At 42.9% G+C, this 22,589-nt stretch overlaps 1 protein-coding gene across 1 annotated transcript; it reads right to left on the bottom strand.

The window, feature by feature from the left end:
* Window positions 1–497: 497 nt before the first annotated feature.
* Window positions 498–21,503, bottom strand: HPRT1 (hypoxanthine phosphoribosyltransferase 1). Its single transcript, XM_063141705.1, has 9 exons — window positions 21,381–21,503; window positions 13,689–13,795; window positions 12,313–12,496; window positions 9,282–9,347; window positions 8,602–8,619; window positions 7,627–7,709; window positions 5,727–5,773; window positions 3,697–3,773; window positions 498–1,872 (listed from the first exon to the last, which is right to left on the bottom strand). Exons 1-9 carry the CDS (start codon window positions 21,435–21,437, stop codon window positions 1,825–1,827), a joined length of 687 nt encoding a protein of 228 aa, XP_062997775.1. The 5' UTR covers window positions 21,438–21,503; the 3' UTR covers window positions 498–1,824.
* Window positions 21,504–22,589: the final 1,086 nt, after the last annotated feature.

The raw sequence follows: 22,589 nt of genomic DNA, 5'->3' as shown, positions 1-22,589 counted from the left end.
TGGATGCTGGGTGGTGTTTTTCATTTGTTCCCACTAAAACTTTGCTACCTATTAAAGCAACAGCAGAATTTGAATGCTTCAACACAGCAACATTGATAAAGCCTGCTTTTGCAACAAGCTGTGTGTTCAGCAGAGGGCGATATTCTCTGTAAAATGCAAGGAGATCAGAGACAGGGCAACCCTAAATCCTCGTTTAAAAGCATCTTCTCTGCTTTCTTGAAGCACTGGGTTGGAAGAGCAAAACGACACTGCAGTTTCAGCAGAAACTGAAAACCTGGGTAGTTTTAACTTACCTTCATAGAACCATCCATTACACTTGCTCCTCCTCTCATGAATTTAAGTAAAATGCATGGAATTAGCTGTGATCTCACAACACTATACATGTCTCTGATTAGCTCAGTGGGACGCTCACCAATAAAATGCATTGACAAAGTAATTGAAAAAGCCCACACACAAACAAGTCAAGGGAAATAAGAATAAAAGGATAACTTGCAAAGTGCTCTCTGCTTGTCTACACATGGGTGTTTAATGAACAGTTCATCTTCGCTATTTACTTTGCCAGAGCAGAACAAACAGTGTTTTCCAACATCGTGAAATCTTATCCCACCAAAAGCAATGCGTACTTCTTCCCTGGTACTGCATAGGTTTCACATTGTACATAGTGCTGGGATCTTGGCAGAGTCACTCTTTGGCTCACAGAGCTTTCTTCCTTGGGTGGGTGAGAGGCATGCGCCACAGATGTTCAAACGTATGGAAGAAGCCGTCGCAGCTGTCAAAGTGCTACCTCTGGAGAGATAGCCTTTTATTTTAAAGAGCATTGGTTTTGTGCACTTCATACAGTCAACATTACAATCGTTTTTCATTGGTGTAAAATGCATGAAGGTTGTTAGATCTGAAAGGCAACTCTGCTAAGCTGATGGAGAAAAGAAAGGAAAAACAGGACACAATCCACCTGGAACTTCCTGTGTGCGAGCCTCATGGAAATGAATCCCTGGTTTTCTTCTTTAGGACTTAGGTGAGAGAAATTCCCAGTGGACTGTGCTGTTATTCCTACAGAAGACAAAAACCTTGGTAGCTGCTTAAACATTCGACTTTGTCCCTTGCTCTCTTTTCAGGCCAAAATGGCTTCTTTTTTTTAATTTTAGAACTCTTCTAAGAGGCAAGTAAGGCAATTCCAGAAAAAGCAGTTTAGCAGAACATTGTCCAAACTCCTTCAAGAACAAAGCAACCATCAACAGCTGCCCCGTGTGGCTCTTTTATAGGAAACAGCACCTATAAACCAACCCCCTTGAGCAGCTATCCAATAATCACCCCCAAATTTTGTATTCATTACAATATAAAACTTAAATTACTTGTTTTTTTAAAAAAATATTACTAATATAGATTTCCCATCTTAAAATGCCTTATACATTTACAGTACTTGTAACTATTTCAGTTCTGAGTTGATGTTTAAAAGGGGGAAGAAAAGAAGAAATAGGATGTCTTGAAGAGTTAAACTTGGGTTCAACACGCAGCAAATTCCCATTAAGGGAGGAGCCAGAATCAGGAGATTCATAGTGCAAATTTAAAGAGAGGGGAGGGGGAAATGGGGTGGGGGGGGAGGAGAGAGAAGCGAACAACTGCACTCTCTGTTAGTTTGTCAAATGTAAATGAACAAGATAAGATTCCCATACTGTACATGCAATAAGTTATAGCAAGCAAATGACAACAAAGTCAGAGCGCTCCACAATTTAAGCTGGTGACCAGAGCCTAAAGGCAGTGGAAAATGGACACTGTGGATGTGAGCTTCAATATCTTGTCGCTGTGGTGCTGAAACCAGCGCTGTCATGCCTTGTATTTCTGTTTCCCGGTCTCACTTATCACACAAATGTGCTGAAACACAGAAAATAAAAAATAGTACTATGTTGACTACAAATGTAACAGCTAGGAGATCAAACATTCTGCAGATGCCTAGCCCAAGTTAGTGTTACTACTTACTGCAACCAAAAAGAACCTAGGATAGGATTAGGCCTCTTGGTTCCCACTAAGTCCTTTGGTACAAAGCAAATTGGATGCCATCCCTTTCTCCCATAGAAGTGAATGAGGGCAAAACCCACTCCCTTCCCCTAACACTGGGCGCCTCTGCCCTCACCGTCACTGTGCACAGACATGCTCTGCATCTCTAGGAATTCTTCAAATATAGGAGCCATCTTTCCCCCACTATAATATCTGTCACCATAAAAAGACATTTTGCTAGTCATATATCACCTTTAATATGAAGAACATACTTCAGAATTCTTGCTTTAATCCCTCCCTACAAACCCACCATCTTCCAAGTCAATATACCAGGTCAAGCAGTTTGACTCTGCAGGTAGAGAAAACGTGAAGGAGGGCCAGAATGTTATCACACTAGCAGTCATGCTTGAGAGTGAAGTATGAGGTGTGTAAGTCTAAGGGCATGATTTTGCTTTAGTGTGAAATGGCCCAGCTTCAAAGCCCAGACAAGCCCATGCAGGAGGGAAGAACTCCCACACCTGGACTAGAATTCGAGATCTCCCAATAGAATTCACAGGCAATGGTTTCAGGATAGATGAAAGGAAGGACTTCACACAATGCAACATAATTTACTGAATTCACTGTTTTAAAGTGTGGTGATGGCCACTGGCCTAGATAAGTTTACAAGGGGATTAGACAAAATTAACGAAGGATGCCTGTATCAATGGCTATTACCCGTCATAGCTTGACAGAATGCCCAGGTTCAGAGCCAGAGAGGCAGAATACTTCTAAATACCGTTTGCTGGGAGGCAACACTTAGGAAGGAATATGGTCTTGAAGCTCTTCAGATGAACTTCCAGGAAGCATCTAGAGACCACTTCATTCTCATGCAGCAAGGGCCTCCCTATGTTCTTATTTACATAAATTGAAGCTGAAGTTGTTGTAACTGTGAACTTATTACAGTGGAGCATAAAAGCGTTAACTTGTGTAATACCTGCATCAGCTTGCAGGATTCAAGTTTAAAGTGAGTGAATAGGAATACAGTCTGTGGTTTCCAAAATGGTCTTGTCCGCCCCCCTGCTGCTACACTGAGAAACCGATTTGCACCAGGGCTCTGCCTACATCTCTTGGGAATGGAGTTGGGGCTGGACAAAAACCTGAATTGGTATCAGATTAACAGGGCTGTTTGGGAGCCTCGTGTGGCGCAGAGTGGTAAGCGGCAGTTACTGCAGCCGAAACTCTCCCCACGGCCTGAGTTTGATCCCAGCGGAAGCTGGTTCTCAGGCAGCCGGCTCAGGTCGACTCAGCCTTCCATCCTTCCGAGGTCAGTAAAATGAGTCCCCAGCTAGCTGGGGGAAAGGTAACCGTGACTGGGGAAGGCAACGGCAAACCACCCCGCTGCAAAGTCTGCCAAGGAAACGTCAGCGAAAGCAGGTGTCCCTCGAGGAGTCAGCAATGACTCAAGTGCTTGCACGAGAGGTTCCTTTCCTTTTTCCTTGGGAGTCAAAAGGGATTTGATGGGAAAGAAAAAGATTTGGACCGTGAGCCCTGTGGTCCCTCTCCTCTCCTATTAAAAGAACTTGTTCTGCCATATCTCTTTCCATCACTAAAAGCAGAAAAGGAAGTCGTTTTTGGAAGTACAGCACAAGAAGGAGGGGGAGAGAGAAGAGGAAGAACAAGCGATTCCTTTTCTGCGATTTTTAAACAATGTTAAGTACTTACATTCAAGTCTCTGAAGTATTCATTATAATCTAGAGCATATCCCACCACAAATTTGTCTGGCACTTCAAATCCAACAACTGAAAAGAACCGGAATTCATCAACATGTTAAACTTAGGCAATATTTACATAAACATGTTTACATTATTTGGGACACACTCCCCCTGTCAATACTCTTGTGAAGATCATCCACTAAAGCGACCATAGCAGTCTCAACTCTGTATCCTGCTCTGAAGCCAGTTTGAAATGGGTCTAGAAAATCTTTATCATCCAAGATTGCTTGGAGTTGGAAGGCAATTGCCCTTGATCACCTTGCCCAAAAATGAAAGATTTGACACTGGTCTGTAATTATTAAGATCCATGAGATCCAGGGAGGGCTTTTTAAGACGCGGCCGTACTTCCACCTCTTTTAAGCATGATGAAAAACTCCCCTCCCTGAGAGATGCATTAATAATATGCTGTAGCTGTTGTCTAACTGCATCTCCTCCCTGGACAACCAGCCACGAAGGAGAGGGATCGAGGGCAAATTGTCATCCTCACTCGTCCAAGCAGCTTGTCCACGTCCTCAGTACTCACCAACTGAAACTGATCCATTGTAATCCTACTCGCGGAGTTGCTGGACACTCCACTGTCAGCTTCTGCTACAATGACGGCATCTAACTTGGCTCTTATCTGAGAGATTTTATCTGTGAAATGATCATTAAAGGCATCACAGCGAACTACCAAAGGGTTCAGGGGGGAAGGTGTCCGAGTTAGACCTCTCACCACCCTAAACAATTCTGCTGAATGCGAATTCACAGACGCAATGCGTGCAGAGAAGCTTTCTTCGCTGCACGTATTGCCACCCCATAGGAATGAAGACATTCTCTATGTCGGATAGGAGTTGAGTTTTCCGCCATCGGCACTGTAGTTGTTGTTCTTCGCACTTCAACTCTCTTAGATCTTCTGTATACTAAGGTGCCCAATTATAAGTGGGTCGGAGAAGACGTTTGGGGGCAATTATGTAGACAGTCCTAGTTAGGTCTTGATTCCATCCTATTAACAAGGGCTTCAACAGGATCGTCAACGATACCAGTCATAGAACCCTCTAAGGCTATCTGGAACAAGATGATCCATCAGCCCTCAAGGGCAAACCATCTTAATAGGTCCGCCACCCCTGCAGGAGCGGATAGTAGCTATGATACTAACCCTAACCAGAAAATGATCTGTCCATGACAACACAGAGGTATTTATTACCTCCACCCACAGATCCATCAGTTCAAAGCTGAAAACAGCATCGAGGGTGTGACCTGCGGAATGTGTGGGTCCAGAGACCAGTTGGGATAGGCCCATGTTTGTCATGGATGCCATGATCTCCCAAGCTGCACCTGCCAAACTGGTCCCAAATGGGATGTCGAAATCACCCAGGACCAAAATCTTGGGCGACTCCAACACCAACTCTGAGACCAATTCTGTGAACTTGGCCAGGGAGTCTGATAGGTAGTGGGGTAGCTGGTACACTAACAGAATCCCCAGTCTATACCCTGGTCTTCAGACTCAGGTACACACACTCAATGTGATTCAATTCGTGGACAGGAATTCTGGTCAGGTTGAGATTGTCTTTGTAGACCACTGCTACTCCCACCCACACCCACCCACTTTTCCTCACCTGCTCGCTAACACAGTACCCAGCTGGAAGAGCCTGGGCCCATGTCGAGCCACTGTCATCTCCCAGCCAGGTCTCTGTGAAGCATGCCAGGTCGGCCTCCTCATCTAGGTGGTCATGGATGACATTTATTTTGTTTTTATATGTATACTAGTCAGGTGACACTCCTTAATCTGGCTCTATTATGCATTGTGTTCCATCCTCTACTCTTCACTGAGCCCTCCAGTTTCATAAAATCCTAGGTGCTCATTAATCCAGCAGCTCTTTTCTCAGACAAATTTTATCTCTCTTTCTCTTCTTCCAACCCCCCAAGCACGGGGGAATCCAGTTACAATGCTTATAAGATTACATTTCAAGTACAGTAAACGCTAGCATAAGATTCACTTACAGTCAGGCCGGTATCCTACACTTCGAGGTGTTCTTTTGACCAACAAGCTGTTAAAAAGTATCCAAGCAAACAAAGTGAGTTGTGGGTAGAATTTAACCCATTATAATCTATCACAATGTAAAGAACAAATTAAAAATTAGAGAAATATAGAAAAAACCCTCTATGTTCTGGGGAATACAAAGGCTGCTCCTTGACCCAGGGTGCATGAGGAGTAGCAGAGCCAGCACTGGCAGGTACCCCTGTCTCCTTTAGTGGTGCAGGAGTGCAAATGGGGCATGTCACAGCCACTTCCTCCTTGTCCTGGTATGAAACCTGTGTGGCGGAAAGGGGGTAATTTTATCTACCCTCTTGGCAAGGAGCCCTCTCCTCCCTTGCAACTCTACTATACACTTACAAACATATGGAGGGTAGTGAGATGGACTCTCCTCAGCTTACTACACCGTGTTCAGAGACTGCCAGTGTATTATCAGCCTTGCCTCAAGGTCACACCAGCACAAAAAGAACTCTAACAGAACCGTGGAGGGGTGTGTGTGTGTGTGTGTGTGGGTGTTATGGCAACAGAAACTGGTGAGACACCTCTTTGTTCTCTACCTGTCTCTAGCTCGTATCATAGGTTACACCTTTATTGTGAAATGTACAAACAATTGATAAAACAAATTAAAGGAGATTGGCTTGTTGTTTATTTGCCCGTGTGATCCAAACAAAAATTTGCATTTCTTGTATGCTTTGGTGTTGGAAGCTGAACATCGCATACTTAAGAGGCCGTGTTTCTTTAGAAATAATTCCCTTTAGCTGGCTGCCCTCTGTATCCTGGGTCTGAGCAAAACCTCAGGATTCTGAACAAACCTCACTTGATCAACTGAATGAACATTAAAAACTAGTTATTCTTTACTGCTGAAGAGGCTAGCAGCTCCTCTATGGATATGCATTAGTCCACACCCCAATCAGTTTCCTCCAGCTTTTTCGAAGTCAGACATTTGGGAATCTATCAGAAATATTAAAGCTTCTCTAGCTCTGGAGAACCATGACATTCTAAAGTAACTACTTTGTTTTAAGCAGAACAAAAGGCAAACAGTACTTGGAAGCCAATTTTGGAAAGGCCAACAATGAAGTGCGTTTAGGAAGGCAGAGTCATCCTGATAAGGCAGGCGAAAATATATATATTATTTTAGCTCCTGAGTAGGATGCAAGAGTAACTGCAGAGGAATGCTGAAGCTCTGTTTAGCATAAATATAAAAAGGAAGATGTTTAAGAGGGGGGTATGTGGTGCAGGGTGGCGCTCATTTTTAGATTAAAAAATAACTTTTAATTGTTCCTACCTCAAAATAAAACACTTGCCCACTCAAATCAGCTCTCTTTGTTGCCAAATACTCACGAAACATACAAATGAAGAGCCTGTGTGGCTTCTGACTGAAAACATGTTTTTTTTCCACAAGAACTAAGACCCAATATTCGGAAGGGAGGAAACTAGGGTGACCATATGAAAAGGAGGACAGGGCTCTTGTATTTTTAACAGTTGTACTGAAAAGGGAATTTCAGCAGGTGTCATTTGTATATATGGAGAACCTGCTGAAATTCCTTCTTCATCACCACAGTTAAAGCTGCAGGACCTATACTAGAGTGACCAGATTTAAAAGAGGGCAGGGCACCTGCAGCTTTAACTGGTGTGATGACAAGGAAATTCCACCAGGTTCCCCATATATACAAATGACACCTGCTGAAATTCCCTAGTCTATGCAACTGTTAAAGATACAGGAGCCCTGTCCTCCTTTTCATATGGTCACCCTAAGGAAACTAGAGTGAAAAGTTAGTACCCTAGTGCACAACTGATTCCAAAGTGATCCAAAAAACTTTTCCCCAACCTGTGCCATTTGCACAATTGACAAGAATCAAAACATACCTGGCTACTTTCACCATCTTTGGATTGTACTGCGTGAGCAGAGACAGCAGGGTCTTCATTGTCTTACCAGTATCTATTATATCCTGCATGTTAAAAACAAACAAACCAAATAGACTTGAAAGGAAGTTACAGTAAAGTAACTCTTTCAGATTCATAGCTGGCCAAATCAGCCATTTATTTATTTAGTTATTTATTTAAGCACTTTTATCCCACCCTTTAGCCAAAAAAGGCTCTCAAGGCGGCTTACAAAAATATTACAAAAGCCATACAAGTAAGAATGAAATTTATGCTCATTTGGTGGACATTTGTGTGCATCAGTAAACATAAATAATGAAGGGAAACCTATCTGCAAATGGATACAGTCTCAGGGTTTCAAATACACAGAAAACGTGATCATTTTATCAAAAGCATTTTTGTATAAAATATCAAAGGCTCCAGTTGAATTAGTCACAATGAAATTAAGCAGAATCAGTTCAACAATACTTCCTAAATGGATTGAAGACCTTTTTATTCTCCCAGCATTTTAACAGTCTATAAATAAATTTTAACTTGGTGTTTTAAACTTGTAATTTTGCATTGCTGCTGTTTTTATCTGGTTGAGCTTTTATATTGTATTTTAGATTATGGTTTTATACTTTGAATGGTTTTAATTTTTGTGAAATTGAGAGCTCCAGCTATTGGGCGGTATAGAAATGCAATAAATAATAATAAATAAATAAATAAATAAATAGTCAAGGATGTAAGAAAATCAATGTGCACGTTTAAAGTGTCCCTGATGGTGGGTGCTTGGGTGTGTGAAACCACCTTTTCTTGGGAGAGAGTTCTAATCCATATTGCTGACTATCAGTATGAAGCTAAAGGACAGCCATTATTTTGCAGTAAATTCGTGTGCCCTTGCCAGAAAGCAGAGGGATTCGTTACACAGCATTACCCAAAACACTCATTAAAGAAATAAATGCAAATTATAGTACTTACTTCTACAATCAAGACATTCTAGAAAGGGAAGAAAAAGACAAAAGCCCATAAGTAATTTATGTCAAACTTCATTTCCAATTTATATTTATTCAAAGTTTTTCAGGATTACTGTTTTTCATTTCTCACTTGCCTAATTAACCAGCGCACAAATATAGGCAGACATCTCATCTATGAAACAAACCAGCAGAAAATGGCTACAAATTGTGTCTTGCAGTTAAATTACTCAAGTTTCTAGAGCTCGTTAGTACATTCCTTTGGACTCAAAATGGAAAAAAAATATTAGTTAAAAATAAACTAATCCCAATATAGTAACAATAAAAAATTCAAAACCTACTGAAAAAGAGAGAGAAAAGTGTTAAGCCATATTAAATGTATTACATGCTGCATCCTGAGGTTTCTAATTAGTTGATATTTTTGAACTAGTTTAGGCACCTTCCATGAACAACAAATACATTTTTAAAATATTCATTTGAAAAACTACTTTTAAAGACAACCAGTGCCACATTAGAGCTGGAGAACTCAGTCCTATATTCAATTATTGTCTTAGTATTTCACCTTAACTGCATTTCACAGACTGCATTTAGTTTTTATTAGTGCTAAAAAAGGGAAAAGGAAAGTTGGAAGCATATATAAGTATTCATTGCAATTCATATATCTATATATTTTCCCTCAGGACATACCTTCCCAGTCAATGTTGAGAGGTCATCCCCGCCAATTACTTTTATATCACCAGTTGACTGGTCATTCTAGTTTTAGACAAAAAGGAAAAACTGTTAAAATATTATTATTATTATTATTATTATTTATATAGCACCATCAATGTACATGGTGCTGTACAGAGTAAAACAATAAAATAGCAAAACCCTGCCGCATAGGCTTACATTCTAATAAAATCATAATAAAACAATAAGAAGGGGAAGAGAAGGCACCAAACAGGCACAGGGGAGAGTAAAACTAACAGTATAAAAGTCAGAACAAAATCAAGTTTTAAAAGCTTTAGAAAAAAGAAAAGTTTTTAGCTGAGCTTTAAAAACTGCGATTGAACTTGTAGTTCTCAAATGTTCTGGAAGAGCGTTCCAGGCGTAAGGGGCAGCAGAAGAAAATGGACGAAGCCGAGCAAGGGAAGGAGAGACCCTTGGGCAGGCGAGAAACATGGCATCAGAGGAGCGAAGAGCACGAGCGGGGCAATAGTGTGAGAGGAGAGAGGAGAGATAGGAAGGAGCTAGACAGTGAAAAGCTTTGTAGGTCAACAGGAGAAGTTTATATTGGATTCTGGAGTAAACTGGAAGCCAATGAAGAGATTTCAGAAGTGGAGTAACATGGTCAGAGCGGCGAGCCAAGAAGATGATCTTAGCAGCAGAGTGGTGAACAGAAACCAACGACTAATATAACTAATTAATATAACTCCCCTGCCAAAGGAAGTAGTAGTAAATAAAACACTTTTTGGAAATGAACCTTTTTAAAAATCTGTTAACCCATGCTAGCATGGGGAGGGGTTCCCGTCCAAAACTCTTTAGCTATAAAAAAGTTTGAACTATGGCTCTGCGCAGGCGCAGATCCATGTGTGTGATGCACAGACACCACGAAGAACTACTATTAACTACTATGAGCCAAAGTAACCCAGGGACATATTCTGCACACAATAAGTTTTTCTTTTCTTCCTCCTTCCCGTCCTTGACTAATAGCACATTCTTGAGGGAGCCCATTCCATAGTTTGGGGACAACACAGAGAAAGCCCCTTCAAGCGTGCCCTGACAAATGGGCCTCTGTGGATAATGATGCCCTCAAAAAACTCTTTCCTGCAGGTCAATAATTAGGCAGGTTCATAGTGAGACTGGTGGTTCCTTAGATAGCCAAGTCCTATGCCAACTAGAGCTTTAAAGGTTAAGACCAACATCTTGAATTGCATCTGGAAAACAATTGGTAACCAGTGCAGGTCTTTCAGGCCAGGACTTTCACACTCTGTAATAGGGTCTCAACACCATGCACTGGTTAGCAGCCTTGCTGCTGCATTTTACACCAATTGAAGCTTCCGGACAGTCTTCAGGGGTAGCCCCAGATACAAAGAATTGCAACAGTCAAAATGTGAAAGCGCTTGGAAGTTGCCCCTGCACCCACCACCATAACCATCCATTTGTGCAGCACTTTACCATCGGGTGAGTACACAGATCCAAGAAACAGGAAGATGTCATACAAGCACCCTTGCTTTTGTTCATAATCAAGGCAAACTAGACTTGCCTCAAAAACTGTGTCTGTATCTTTAAAAATATATATTAAAAAGAAAATATATTAATCACTCATGGAACATCAATACCCAATTTCATAAGCCCTCCTAATGCCAGTCTTCTAAACTCTGTAAACAATTTAACTGCTAATTTCGCAGACAACTCAACCAAATTATGGAATTATGTTTCCAATTTAGTTGTTTCCACATATTTTCCTGCTTGTTCTTTATTCTAATCAGGTCCGTAGATAAGGGAGTGAGGAATCATAGAGGTGCAATACCCAAATCCCAGAAATAATATATTCCAGATGTTGCTCTTCAGAATCTTGGTTGAGCTTTTTCTTACACAAGCAGAAAAAATTAAGCTTCAAGTATTTCCTTTTTCCAACAGTAAACGTTATGCAGAGGAATCACCAAACCCTTACCTTTTACGTAAATAAATAGAAGCCTTTCCTATCCGAAAAAGCCTCAAAAACAAAGTTCATAATTTTTAAAAGGAAGTACAATTATCCCCCCTTGGACTAAAGCTTCAGCTATATGCTTGACATCAATGAACATTCTTCCTTATAGCTCCAGTTGTTAGCTAGACTCCAACTGAAGGCTGCACTGACAGTGGATATTTCTGAAATAACAACTTCCAGAGCAGTGCTAGTGTGTGCACTCTTGCAACCCATGAAATGGAAAACTGCAGCCAATTACGTCTTCCTAACATGTACTCATGTTTTGATGAATGTGTCACTGCATCAAGTGGTGTTGGTACGCAAACTATCCTGTGTGCAGTGGACCTAGGAGTGGCTTCAACAATCCTAGACTTTTGGTTTTTAAATCCTAACTTTTTCTCTATTCATTTGACTGACCCAGACATTCTGACTTTAAAGGTGAGTGTCTATAGACCCCTTTGCATGCTTCATAACATCAATTTTCCATATTTTGGCTCCTAAATGACAAATTGGCCAGCCTTTTACTAGCAAATCTTCTTTCTGACCTATCTACATAGTCCGTGGCATATATGGGTAACATTACCAAGTTAGGTTTAAACCAGCACTTCCAAATTACTTGTATTATTGTTAATTAAATTTATTAGATGTCTTTTTCAGAAGAAGACTCAAGGCATCTTACCACAGGGATGAAAACATAAGCAATACTAACAGCCACGTAAGACTCCACAAATTCAGTGCCTTTGGCCCACAGATGAGAGCTTCTAATCAGCACATGAGAAATTACCTGCTCTTCATCACAATAAGTTCTGAAGCAGGCAACTTGTCGCAGGTTCTCCTCCCCTCTAGCTACCTGCTCCAAAGGTTTTTGGTTGCACTAACACAGAAGCGAGCATGAACTGCTTCAAAGTTCAGCAGGATACGAGAACCCACCCACCCCAGTTTTCTTGTGCTCATAGAGAACCTCAGATAGGAGAGGGATCGCTAGCCCCAACTCATGGCTGGCTAGTAAGCCAAGTCAAGACTTGTGAACTCCTGCAGACCACTTACACAGTAGCTCTTCAACCTGATGAAGTCGACGGTCATAGGAATAGACTTGTCACTATTTCGGTTCAGGGCTTTGATATAATCCAGTAAATCAGCAAAGAACTTGTAGCCGCCCTTAAGTACACAGAGAGCTACGATGTGATGCCCTCCCATACTCTTCATAATTTCTCGTGCCAATCTTTCTGTCCTGTGAGGAGAGATAAAGACAATCTAATTTACTGTATAGGGCCCAGTGTTGAGACACTATATTATTATTTTAATTATTAGTAGTATTAGTACTAACAACAACATCATATAATCTGCTTAGTGCATGACTAATATAGAGACTTGCGCTCAATCATAGAAAATAAACATTCCAAGGTAAAACAAACAGTGGCTCTTCACTCAATATAGTATTTACTTCCCATTTGACAGTGAATAGAACTATTTACTGGTCAGTGACATTCTGCTTTTTCTCACTTGTCAAGGTTAATCTAATAGCAGCACTGCCAAACTCCCTTGATTTTATAGGGTAGTGTGTGCCAAAGCAAATCTGAGTTTTTGCCTAGTTACTGGATAGCTTGCAAAGATATGAAGCATACAGATTCTGAGAAGGTACATTTGATTCCATTTCTAAAGCATATTGCAGCCTTTACTTGATTACTGAGGCACCAATAAGACATCCCAGTAATTCAGAAATAAGGCAGCAGGGAGCAGAACACCATTCACATTTTAGAAGTCTTGCTTTCAAGATATTACAGACTAGAATGCCAGTGATATGGGCTTTCTATATATGTAATATTACACACACAGGCTTAATTTACACTCCTTTCTTTTATTCATTTTTTCATGAACTTAAAAAGAATGCTTTCAGGTCTGAGACTCAACTTGCTTGTTTTGTAATCACCAGTCTCACATGTTAGCAACAAAGATATATTGTACCTGGTTGAAATGGCTATATACCTGCAAATGTTGTATTATATCTTTCAAATGCTATGCAACTGCCTAGAAACTATCACAGAAGAATGAAAAACATTCATATTTGGGATTTTTCCAGATAAAAGTATAATGTCTATTATTTGTAGCAGGAACACATTCAAATTATAACAACCTGTTTAGCATGGATCAAAATTTGTTACTGTGCAATGATCTAAGCCACAAGCTAGCAGGAATTGTGCTCATCTGAGAACATTAATATAACAGAAAACGTCCCTTTCTTTATCTACTGCCTTTACTGTCTACAAACTGAATTTATTCACACTCAGTTGAAGAGGAATGAACTTTACACTTTTGACAAACAAGAAGCAAGAACTATTCTTAAAAGAAATCTCTTTAAAACAAACATGCAGAGGTTTGCATGGAAACAACTTGTTTAGAATACTGTTATAAATCCAACAAACCTGTCCATAATAAGTCCATGAGGAATGTAGACTTTTTCCAAATCGTCTGCATAATGTTTTGGTATACAGAACAAGTCTAGGTCATAACCTTGTTCATCATCTCCAATCTAAAAGAAAGCAGAATAGGTTTGGTCAGATACAACATATTACACATCCCTCCAGAGATCAAAAACCTAAGAGAAAAAAACCCCATAATCTAGGATTACTCCAAAATTCAAAGCTATAATCCCTTGGCCTTGGCAGCCTTTACACACAAGGGCCTGAGGGCTCTTCCTTGGCATTACATGTTAAAAGATCTCAGGGTGTGGTATTTATGCTTTTATAATTGACCAATGTACGTGAGTCAAAGGAAAAGATACAGTTTTGCATATAGTTTATGCAATTTTGGAGGTTTCCTATTTATAATGAAAGTTGCTAAATTAAAATAACACCAAAGAAACCTCATGCAGGGAGAGACGTTGAGAAGCTGCATATATGGGTCCAGTACAGGGCTGGATGTGCCATAATTTCTCACTTAGTACAAAGTGGCGCCTTATATCCCCTTAAGCTATATGAAAGGAAATCAACCAGAGCTCTTCTAGGAATGCAAGCAGAATGATTTATAAGATATACTGCTACTCACAGATCTATGTGCCCCCACAGAGCTCACATCCTACTTTTCCTTGACCCAAGACTCAGGCCACAGCTAGACCTAAGGTTTATCCTGGGATCATCCAGGGTTCACCCCTGCCTGAGCAATGGATCTCCTGTGTGTGACCTAGATGAACAGGTTTGACCCCTGAACGATCCAGGGAAAAACGTTAGGACTAGCTATGGCCTCACTCAATTTACTCTTGGAGAAATTATGGCCCTGTGGGGAAGAAGAAGGACCGAGGGGACAGGAGTAGGCAGAAGTAACATCGGGGCCTGCTCCTGCTGGACTCTTCCCCCCCCCCCACAGGGCAAACTGCCATCTTGGCCCTGTGGGGAAGAAGAAGGACCGAGGGGACAGGAGCAGGCAGAAGTAACATCGGGGCCTGCTCCTGCTGGACTCTCTCTCTCTCTCTCTCTCTCTCTCTCTCTCTCTCTCTCTCTTTCTTTCTCTCTCCTCCCTCCCTCCCTCCTTGACTCCTTTTCCTTGTGTGTCATGTCTTTATTAGATTGTAAGCCTGAGGGCAGGGACTGTCTTTTTTGCTAAGTGTAAGCCGCTCTGAGAGCCTTTTTTGGCTGAGGAGCGGGGTATAAGTATGATAAATAAATAAATAAATAAATAAATACACCAGCGGAAGACAACATGCAACTACAATCTGCTTCCCAGCTTTGACCAGGGGATTGTGACTGCACAAAACCTACCAATAGTGTACTTGTTTTTACAGCCTTTACTGCAGGGGTAAGGCAGGAGCAGAGTGAAATGGGGAATAGTGAACATGAGGATTCTTCCTAAGAAGACAAGCAAGCCTCATCTTGCTTCCTGAGGCTTGAGAGGAAATTTGGGAGAGGATTTGCTAAGAAGTGGATTCTGAGGAAGGCCATGAAAGAGAGGGAAGTGGCTTGATGAAATGAGGTAGGGATAGCTGCTCTGGATATGGAAAGCAACATGGCAGAAGGCACAGAGAAGAGAGTGAGGGATAGGGAAACAAAATGGCAAAGAAGGTGTCATTACAACAAGGTTTGAGAGTGACTTGTTTCGTGAGATGTGACATGCTTAAGCCACTGCAAAGTGGAACAGTATCTTTGTTTGAGGGGGTGGGGCAAAGATTGCTCACCATTACTAATATGCTGCAAAAGGCAAAAGTAAAAATAAATTCACTTTGCAACAGCAGCATCTTCTAACCAACCAAACCCCACCAGAGAAGCAGCTTCTGATATATATAATCAGAAGACACTCATGCCAAGCGACTTAGCAATAGTTATAAAAAGTTTTGACTGACAATATATCTAACTTGCAAGGACTCTGTTATAAGATAACACTCTTAATTCTGTTTGACTGATCCCATGTGCGAGTCTCTCCAAGATCCCAAAAGGCTTATGCAGACCTATTTCAGCTCCTACAATTCTGAGTAGGGATTTGTTAAACAGAAGTTTGATACATTTCATTTATTTTTAACATTTGTAAGCCATGATTCTCTGCTTAAAGAAGCATTTAAAGAGGCATAAGTGCAGAGTGACAAAAATGAAACCGTGTTTCATATTATTTTTAAAATGGCTTTTAAAACCTCAGTTTTAACAGAGGCAAGTGACTATCCCTTATACCCAGGGTGAACAGAAGGTAGCTCAGGGTCTACTGATAGAACTTTGAGTGATTTGCAGTAAATCCACAAGGATTTCTGATTCCCAATTATCTAACAATAGTAACAAGTAAAAAGATTAGGTTGGTATTAAAGAACATTTTAAGAGAAAGAAGGTGTGTGTTTTTGTGTGTGCTTGGTTCTGATACTGATCACAAGTTCCTGGGCTGAGCATGTGCTCAGGGGAACCCTATTCCTCAATTCTTACTGTTTGTCAGCCCACATGAGCCACTATTTTGCACTTGGCTCTAACTGGTGAATCTCACAGGCTCTATTAAAAAACAAAGTAGAACCCACAAGCCTGAAGTCTGCCCTCCATGGCCTTATATCTCTGAAGATATATTCAACAATATGCAAATGATTGGAGGAAGGGAGCAATCCCATTACCAAAAGCATTTGTTTGTATTTACATTTCTGCTGCCAACTGTATCTGTGTGCTACTGAGCACCAGCATACAACTATATAAGTTGTATGCTGGTAACATCGGGGCCTGCTCCTGCTGGACTCTTCCCCCCCCCCCCCAGGGCAAACTGCCATCTTGGCCCTGTGGGGAAGAAGAAGGACCGAGGGGACAGGAGCAGGCAGAAGTAACATCGGGGCCTGCTCCTGCTGGACTCTCTCTCTCTCTCTCTCTCTCTCTCTCTCTCTCTTTCTTTCTCTCTCCTCCCTCCCTCCCTCCTTGACTCCTTTTCCTTGTGTGTCATGTCTTTATTAGATTGTAAGCCTGAGGGCAGGGACTGTCTTTTTTGCTAAGTGTAAGCCGCTCCGAGAGCCTTTTTTGGCTGAGGAGCGGGGTATAAGTATGATAAATAAATAAATAATATAATATATACAAGGAATTCCTTGTTGTGAAAGTCTCTTGGGAAACATGGTGAAACTACAAACAACCTACTTGAGGTAGAGGCAAGACAGATTTACTTTTGTACACTGCCTCTGAAAGGAAGAAATAAAAGCAGGCTGCTTCCTCTGTCTCTTCATAAGAAGGCACCTGGTTGACACCCATTTGGTAGAAAGAAGCTGAACCCACCCCATAAAAAACAGGCGCTGAAAATTGCTTTTTATGTCCCACGGGGACCTTAGCACCCAGTGTAAATATTGCTGTGATTCATAAGCAGCAGCATTTCAGATTTCTCAGGGGATTTATGCACAACCATGTTGGGTTTATGCTCATTATTAGGTTTTTCCAAGGATGATTTTCAGGCCTTTCCACTGCATTGGGTGTATGCGTTTGTATCTGCTGGAGAAGGAAGTCGTGACTGAGCACATAAGAAACAAAAAATGAAAGGACATTACTCTTGTCTGGAAGACTTTTAGCTCTGTCCTTACTTTCAGTGCCCTAATATGAGAGAAATGTGTGGGACTTGACCTGGGTTCACAGCCCTGGATTCAGCGCAGTACTGCAATACTGGACCAGATGGATCACTGGCCTGACTCAGGGCTCATCTACACCAGGCTGGATATTCTGGTATGAAAGCGGTATATAAAAGGCAGGAGCCACACTACTGCTTTATAGCGGTATTGAACTGCACTGACAACTGTTGGGGCCCATGACACATACCACTTTCATAACACTTCCATAGTGTTATATCCTGTTTAGTGTAGATGTGTCATGGGCCCCAACAGTTGTCAGTGCACTTCAGTTCCACTATAAAGCATTAGTGTACATCCTGTAGTGTACTTCAATACCGCTATAAAGCAGTAGTGTGGCTCCTGCCTTTTATATACCACTTTCATAGTGGAATATCCTGCTTGGTGTAGATGAGCCCTCAGTATAAGGCAGCTTCCCAGGGTCCTATGATTACTTGCATACTGGGGGGGGGGGGAGAGAGAGAGAGAGAGAATCAGCTGCAGCAGTTAAGTCTTCTTTGCTTCTATGCTCTTACATCTTAAATAGAAATGAGGGTCAGGCACTGAATTCAGCAGCCCTGGGTGCAAAAAATGCAACAGGTCTTGAAACTCCCAACCCACTCCTTGCTCTGCCTTCTAAACCTTCTTTATAATTCTCTCATTTCTTGCTCATGGCAGTTTTTCTAGATGGACATGATGGCCTTTGCCAAGTCATGCTGTCTCTTATCGATTCAGGAATTTCCTGACTACTGAACATGTTTTAAGTATGACTGCTTTCTGGATATTGGTGTGGATGTATTTTGGTAGGCCCAGTTTCTGCAGTTTTTCTGTTAAAAAACCCTGATGTGATGCCATATCATCAACATCATCATCATCATCATCATCATCATCTGTACTGCCCCATAGCTGAAGCTCTCTGGGCTGTATACAACAATTCATAAAAACAGAAAAATACAACATAATTAAAATACTTTAAAAATATTTAGCATAGAAAAATTAAAACAATGTAAACAGCTAAAAACAATTTAAATAAACAATGTTTTTCCTAATAGACTTGTTCTAAAACAGCAGACATAAATGCTGATTGAACACTCTTTGATCCTTATCCCACCAAAAACCAGTACAGCAGAAACAGAGTTTTGGAGAAGAAATAACTTTACTGAGCTATGAAGGAAAGGTAATACTCAAAATCCATTGTCATATTCTGGGTTTTCAAAGAAAATAAAGCAAGGCATTGGACTAATATAAAAAAAAATCCCCAAGTTACAGAGTTGTGTTTGCCAACTCCTGAATGGTTTTGACATTTTCAATTTCAGCAACCATTCTGCACCCTTTATATTTGCCTCAAAGTCAGATATACCTAGCTGAAGCCTAACAAAATCAAGCACACACTAGAAATGCCCTTCAAACTTTGAGCAGGAAGTTACTTGGTGCTTGGTGTATGCAATCCTATGCAGGTTTGCTAGGACATAAGTTCCACCGAGCTTAATGGGTTAACATGAAGGGAATTGCAGGCTTCATATTTAAAAATTAACAGGATATTGTGCATTTTGTAAAAACACGGGGATAAATTAATGACTTATTTACACAGACAATCTTTCATACATACCACAATGTTCATAAAATATTATATTTGCAATGCTTCAAAATTTCCTTTACGGGTTATTTCGGTCTCAAATATCCATGCCAATGTGACTCTTTACACTTTTTGTCCCACCCACATTCAACCATCAGAACCCACAGCACACAAAAGCCCTGACAATAATTATAATGTGATCCCCTGCTTCCCAAACTTAAGCAGTCTATCATGCCGGCTAAAGTATGCTGGGAATTGCAGGCCATTTTTCCATCTAAACATGCATAGGATTGCGCTCTTAAGTGCTTTTGGGGGTGGGCACCCAAGAGAGATGGGAGTTTCAGTTAAACCTCCCCTTAAGCTCACTGAACGTAACCAGATCTTTACCCCTCCCTCTGCCCCAAGTTAGCCCCTAGTTTAATCCCTTATTTTTTAGGGGGGAGGGGGCGTCTCCCCCTATTACCACCTCTTCTATAGTAGGATGGGGAGGCGCCCTGGTCCAAATCTGAATCCTTTAACACACACACCCTGCCCCAAATAACCTTGGAGGAAAGGATTCACTTTCAGTTCAAACCCCATTTTTGGTAGGTATGGAGGGGAGGGGGGGCATTCCTACCATCAACCCTTCTATGGAAAATGTGAGCACTGGGATCCAATTTATGTCGAGCCACCCTTTTCAAGTGATTCCACATATCTAAACCTTTCCCAGGTCCACTTTCAGCTGCCCCCATATCTTCTTTTTTTGGGGGGGGAGCGTGCCCCCTCCCTTTTTGTAATGTAGGGCTGGGAGCTAAGGTTCAAATTAACCCTTCAAATGCCCCACACACATCACCCTCACTCCCTGCTTCACCTCCAGTCCCCCCCAAGCTTTACCGTGGGAAAGGGGACACCCCTACCTCTCCCCCATCTCTATTGGGGGGTGAGGTGGGAAAGCTGAGGTTCAAATCAAGCCCTCCATTTAAAACTCCCTCAGTATACCCACATCCTTCTCCCCAGCACCCCTTTCAACCCCTCGTTTTGGGGGAGAGGGGACACTCCCCCAGCCCCCCACATCTCCATCTTTTCATTATAAACTCCCTCAGCATACCCACATCCTTCTCCCCAGCCCCCCTTTCAACCCCTCGTTTTGGGGGAGAGGGGACACTCCCCCAGCCCCCCACATCTCCATCTTTTCATTATAAACTCCCTCAGCACATCCACATCCTTCTCCCCAGCACCCCTTTCAACCCCTCATTTTGGGAGAGAGGGGACACTCCCCCAGCCCCCCACATCTCCACCTTTTCATTATAAACTCCCTCAGCACATCCACATCCTTCTCCCCAGCACCCCTTTCAACCCCTCGTTTTGGGGGAGAGGGGACACTCCCCCAGCCCCCCACATCTCCATCTTTTCATTATAAACTCCCTCAGCACATCCACATCCTTCTCCCCAGCACCCCTTTCAACCCCTCATTTTGGGAGAGAGGGGACACTCCCCCAGCCCCCCACATCTCCACCTTTTCATTATAAACTCCCTCAGCACATCCACATCCTTCTCCCCAGCACCCCTTTCAACCCCTCGTTTTGGGGGAGAGGGGACACTCCCCCAGCCCCCCACATCTCCATCTTTTCATTATAAACTCCCTCAGCACATCCACATCCTTCTCCCCAGCACCCCTTTCAACCCCTCGTTTTGGGAGAGAGGGGACACTCCCCCAGCCCCCCACATCTCCACCTTTTCATTATAAACTCCCTCAGCACATCCACATCCTTCTCCCCAGCACCCCTTTCAACCCCTCGTTTTGGGGGAGAGGGGACACTCCCCCAGCCCCCCACATCTCCATCTTTTCATTATAAACTCCCTCAGCACATCCACATCCTTCTCCCCAGCACCCCTTTCAACCCCTCATTTTGGGAGAGAGGGGACACTCCCCCAGCCCCCCACATCTCCACCTTTTCATTATAAACTCCCTCAGCACATCCACATCCTTCTCCCCAGCACCCCTTTCAACCCCTCGTTTTGGGGGAGAGGGGACACTCCCCCAGCCCCCCACATCTCCATCTTTTCATTATAAACTCCCTCAGCACATCCACATCCTTCTCCCCAGCCCCCCTTTGAACCCCTCGTTTTGGGGAAGAGGGGACACTCCCCCAGCCCCCCACATCTCCATCTTTTCAATATAAACTCCCTCAGTACATCCACATCCTTCTCCCCAGCCCCCCTTTCAACCCTTTCTTTGGGGGGGGGGGAGTGGACCCTGTCCCCAGCACCCCCACATCTCCATCCTTCCATTTTAAAACTCCCTCAACATCCTTCTCCCTCCTCCCGTTTCAACCCCTTCTTTTTTTGGGGGGCACTCTCCCCAGCCCCCCACCACTTCCCTCCTTGCCTCTAGATCCTTCCCCTCCCTCCCTCCCTCCCTCCCTGCCTCCCTCCCACGACCACCACCCTCAGGCGCACGTTACTCCCCACAAGGCCAAGCCCGGCCTGGCCTCCGGGCCGCGCCCGCCGTGCGGCGCTCACCACAATGCAGGAGCCGCGCCCGGGGCTGCTGTTGTTGGCGTTGCTGTGTCCGGCCATGGCAGTGCGCGCGCGGGGCCCGCAAGCGGCGGGAAAGCGGCGGCGGCGGCGGCGGCGGCCTGCGAGGTGCGGCGACTTGCCGCCGGGTCCGAGGAGGCGGAGCGGCAGCCCCAGCCAGCGCCGCCCCCTGCCGCCTCCCGCGCCGCTCCCCTCGCCCGCTCACAACATGGCCGCGCTGTCGCCTCAGAAAGCGGGGAGGAAAGACGCCTCAGGGGCCTGGCGGGATCCCAGCGGCCGTTGCTGCGCTTTCCTGAGGGGGGGGGGGGAAGTCCCCCTCCCCCACCCATTTATTTATTTATTTTTAGGCCGCTTTTAAGAGTAGAACGCTTAATATATATACACATATATACATATCCATATATATACATACATACACACACACACACACATACACCAACTCCTGGCGTTTTTTAAATATGCGTTTTTAATCTATTTGATCTTTGTTTTTAATGCTTCCGTGAGTGTTAGCCGCCTTGAGCGCCATTTTCTTGGTGGAAAAGCAGGATACAAATCAATCGCGCAAACCAACGACACCTCTCTGAGGCTTTTCTTATTTGTATATCGTGATTTACGGTGCGGTCCTATACATGTCACCGTAGGGTGGATTCCTGCCTTGAGCAGGGGGTTGGACTCGATGGCCTTGTAGGCCCCTTCCAACTCTGCTATTCTACAAACTCAATCACAGCTTTTAAAACTCAGCTAAAAACTTTTCTGTTCCCTATAGCTTTTAAATATTGAGTTTGTTCTGACTCTATACTATTTAGCTTCACCCCACCCGGTGCCTGTTTACACTTCCCTGTGCCTGTTTGCCTTCTCTTCCCCTCCTTATTGTTTACTACAACTTTATTAGATTGTAAGCCTATGTGGCAGGGTCTTGCTATTTACTGTGTAATCTGTACAGCACCATGTACATTGATGGTGCTATATAAATAATAATAATAATAATAATAATAATAATAATAATAATAATAATAATGATTCTATTGAGTCTATGATTCTCTGTTTACCCAGAAAAAGGTCCTACAATTCCCAACATGCCCCAACCAGACATGCTGTCTGGGGGGTTCTGGGAATTGTAGGATTTATTTTTGCCTAAACACGCAAAGGTTTGCATCCCTATTCAACTGTGGATAGCAGCCCTAAGCTGTTTGC

The sequence above is a fragment of the Elgaria multicarinata genome, chromosome 15 (genome assembly GCF_023053635.1).
Source record: "Elgaria multicarinata webbii isolate HBS135686 ecotype San Diego chromosome 15, rElgMul1.1.pri, whole genome shotgun sequence".
NCBI lineage: Eukaryota > Metazoa > Chordata > Lepidosauria > Squamata > Anguidae > Elgaria > Elgaria multicarinata.
Note: the sequence above shows the minus strand (reverse complement) of the source record. Positions and strands in the feature narration are given on the sequence as shown.

Coding starts and splice junctions, on each gene's coding strand:
- HPRT1 (XM_063141705.1), bottom strand. CDS start 21,437: ATGGCCGGACACAGCAACGCCAACAACAGCAGCCCCGGGCGCGGCTCC. Junction 5,774..7,626: donor AAGATGGTGAAAGTAGCCAG/GTATGTTTTGAT, acceptor ACTTTTTAACAG/CTTGTTGGTCAAAAGAACAC. Junction 1,873..3,696: donor AATACTTCAGAGACTTGAAT/GTAAGTACTTAA, acceptor TCTGTGTTTCAG/CACATTTGTGTGATAAGTGA.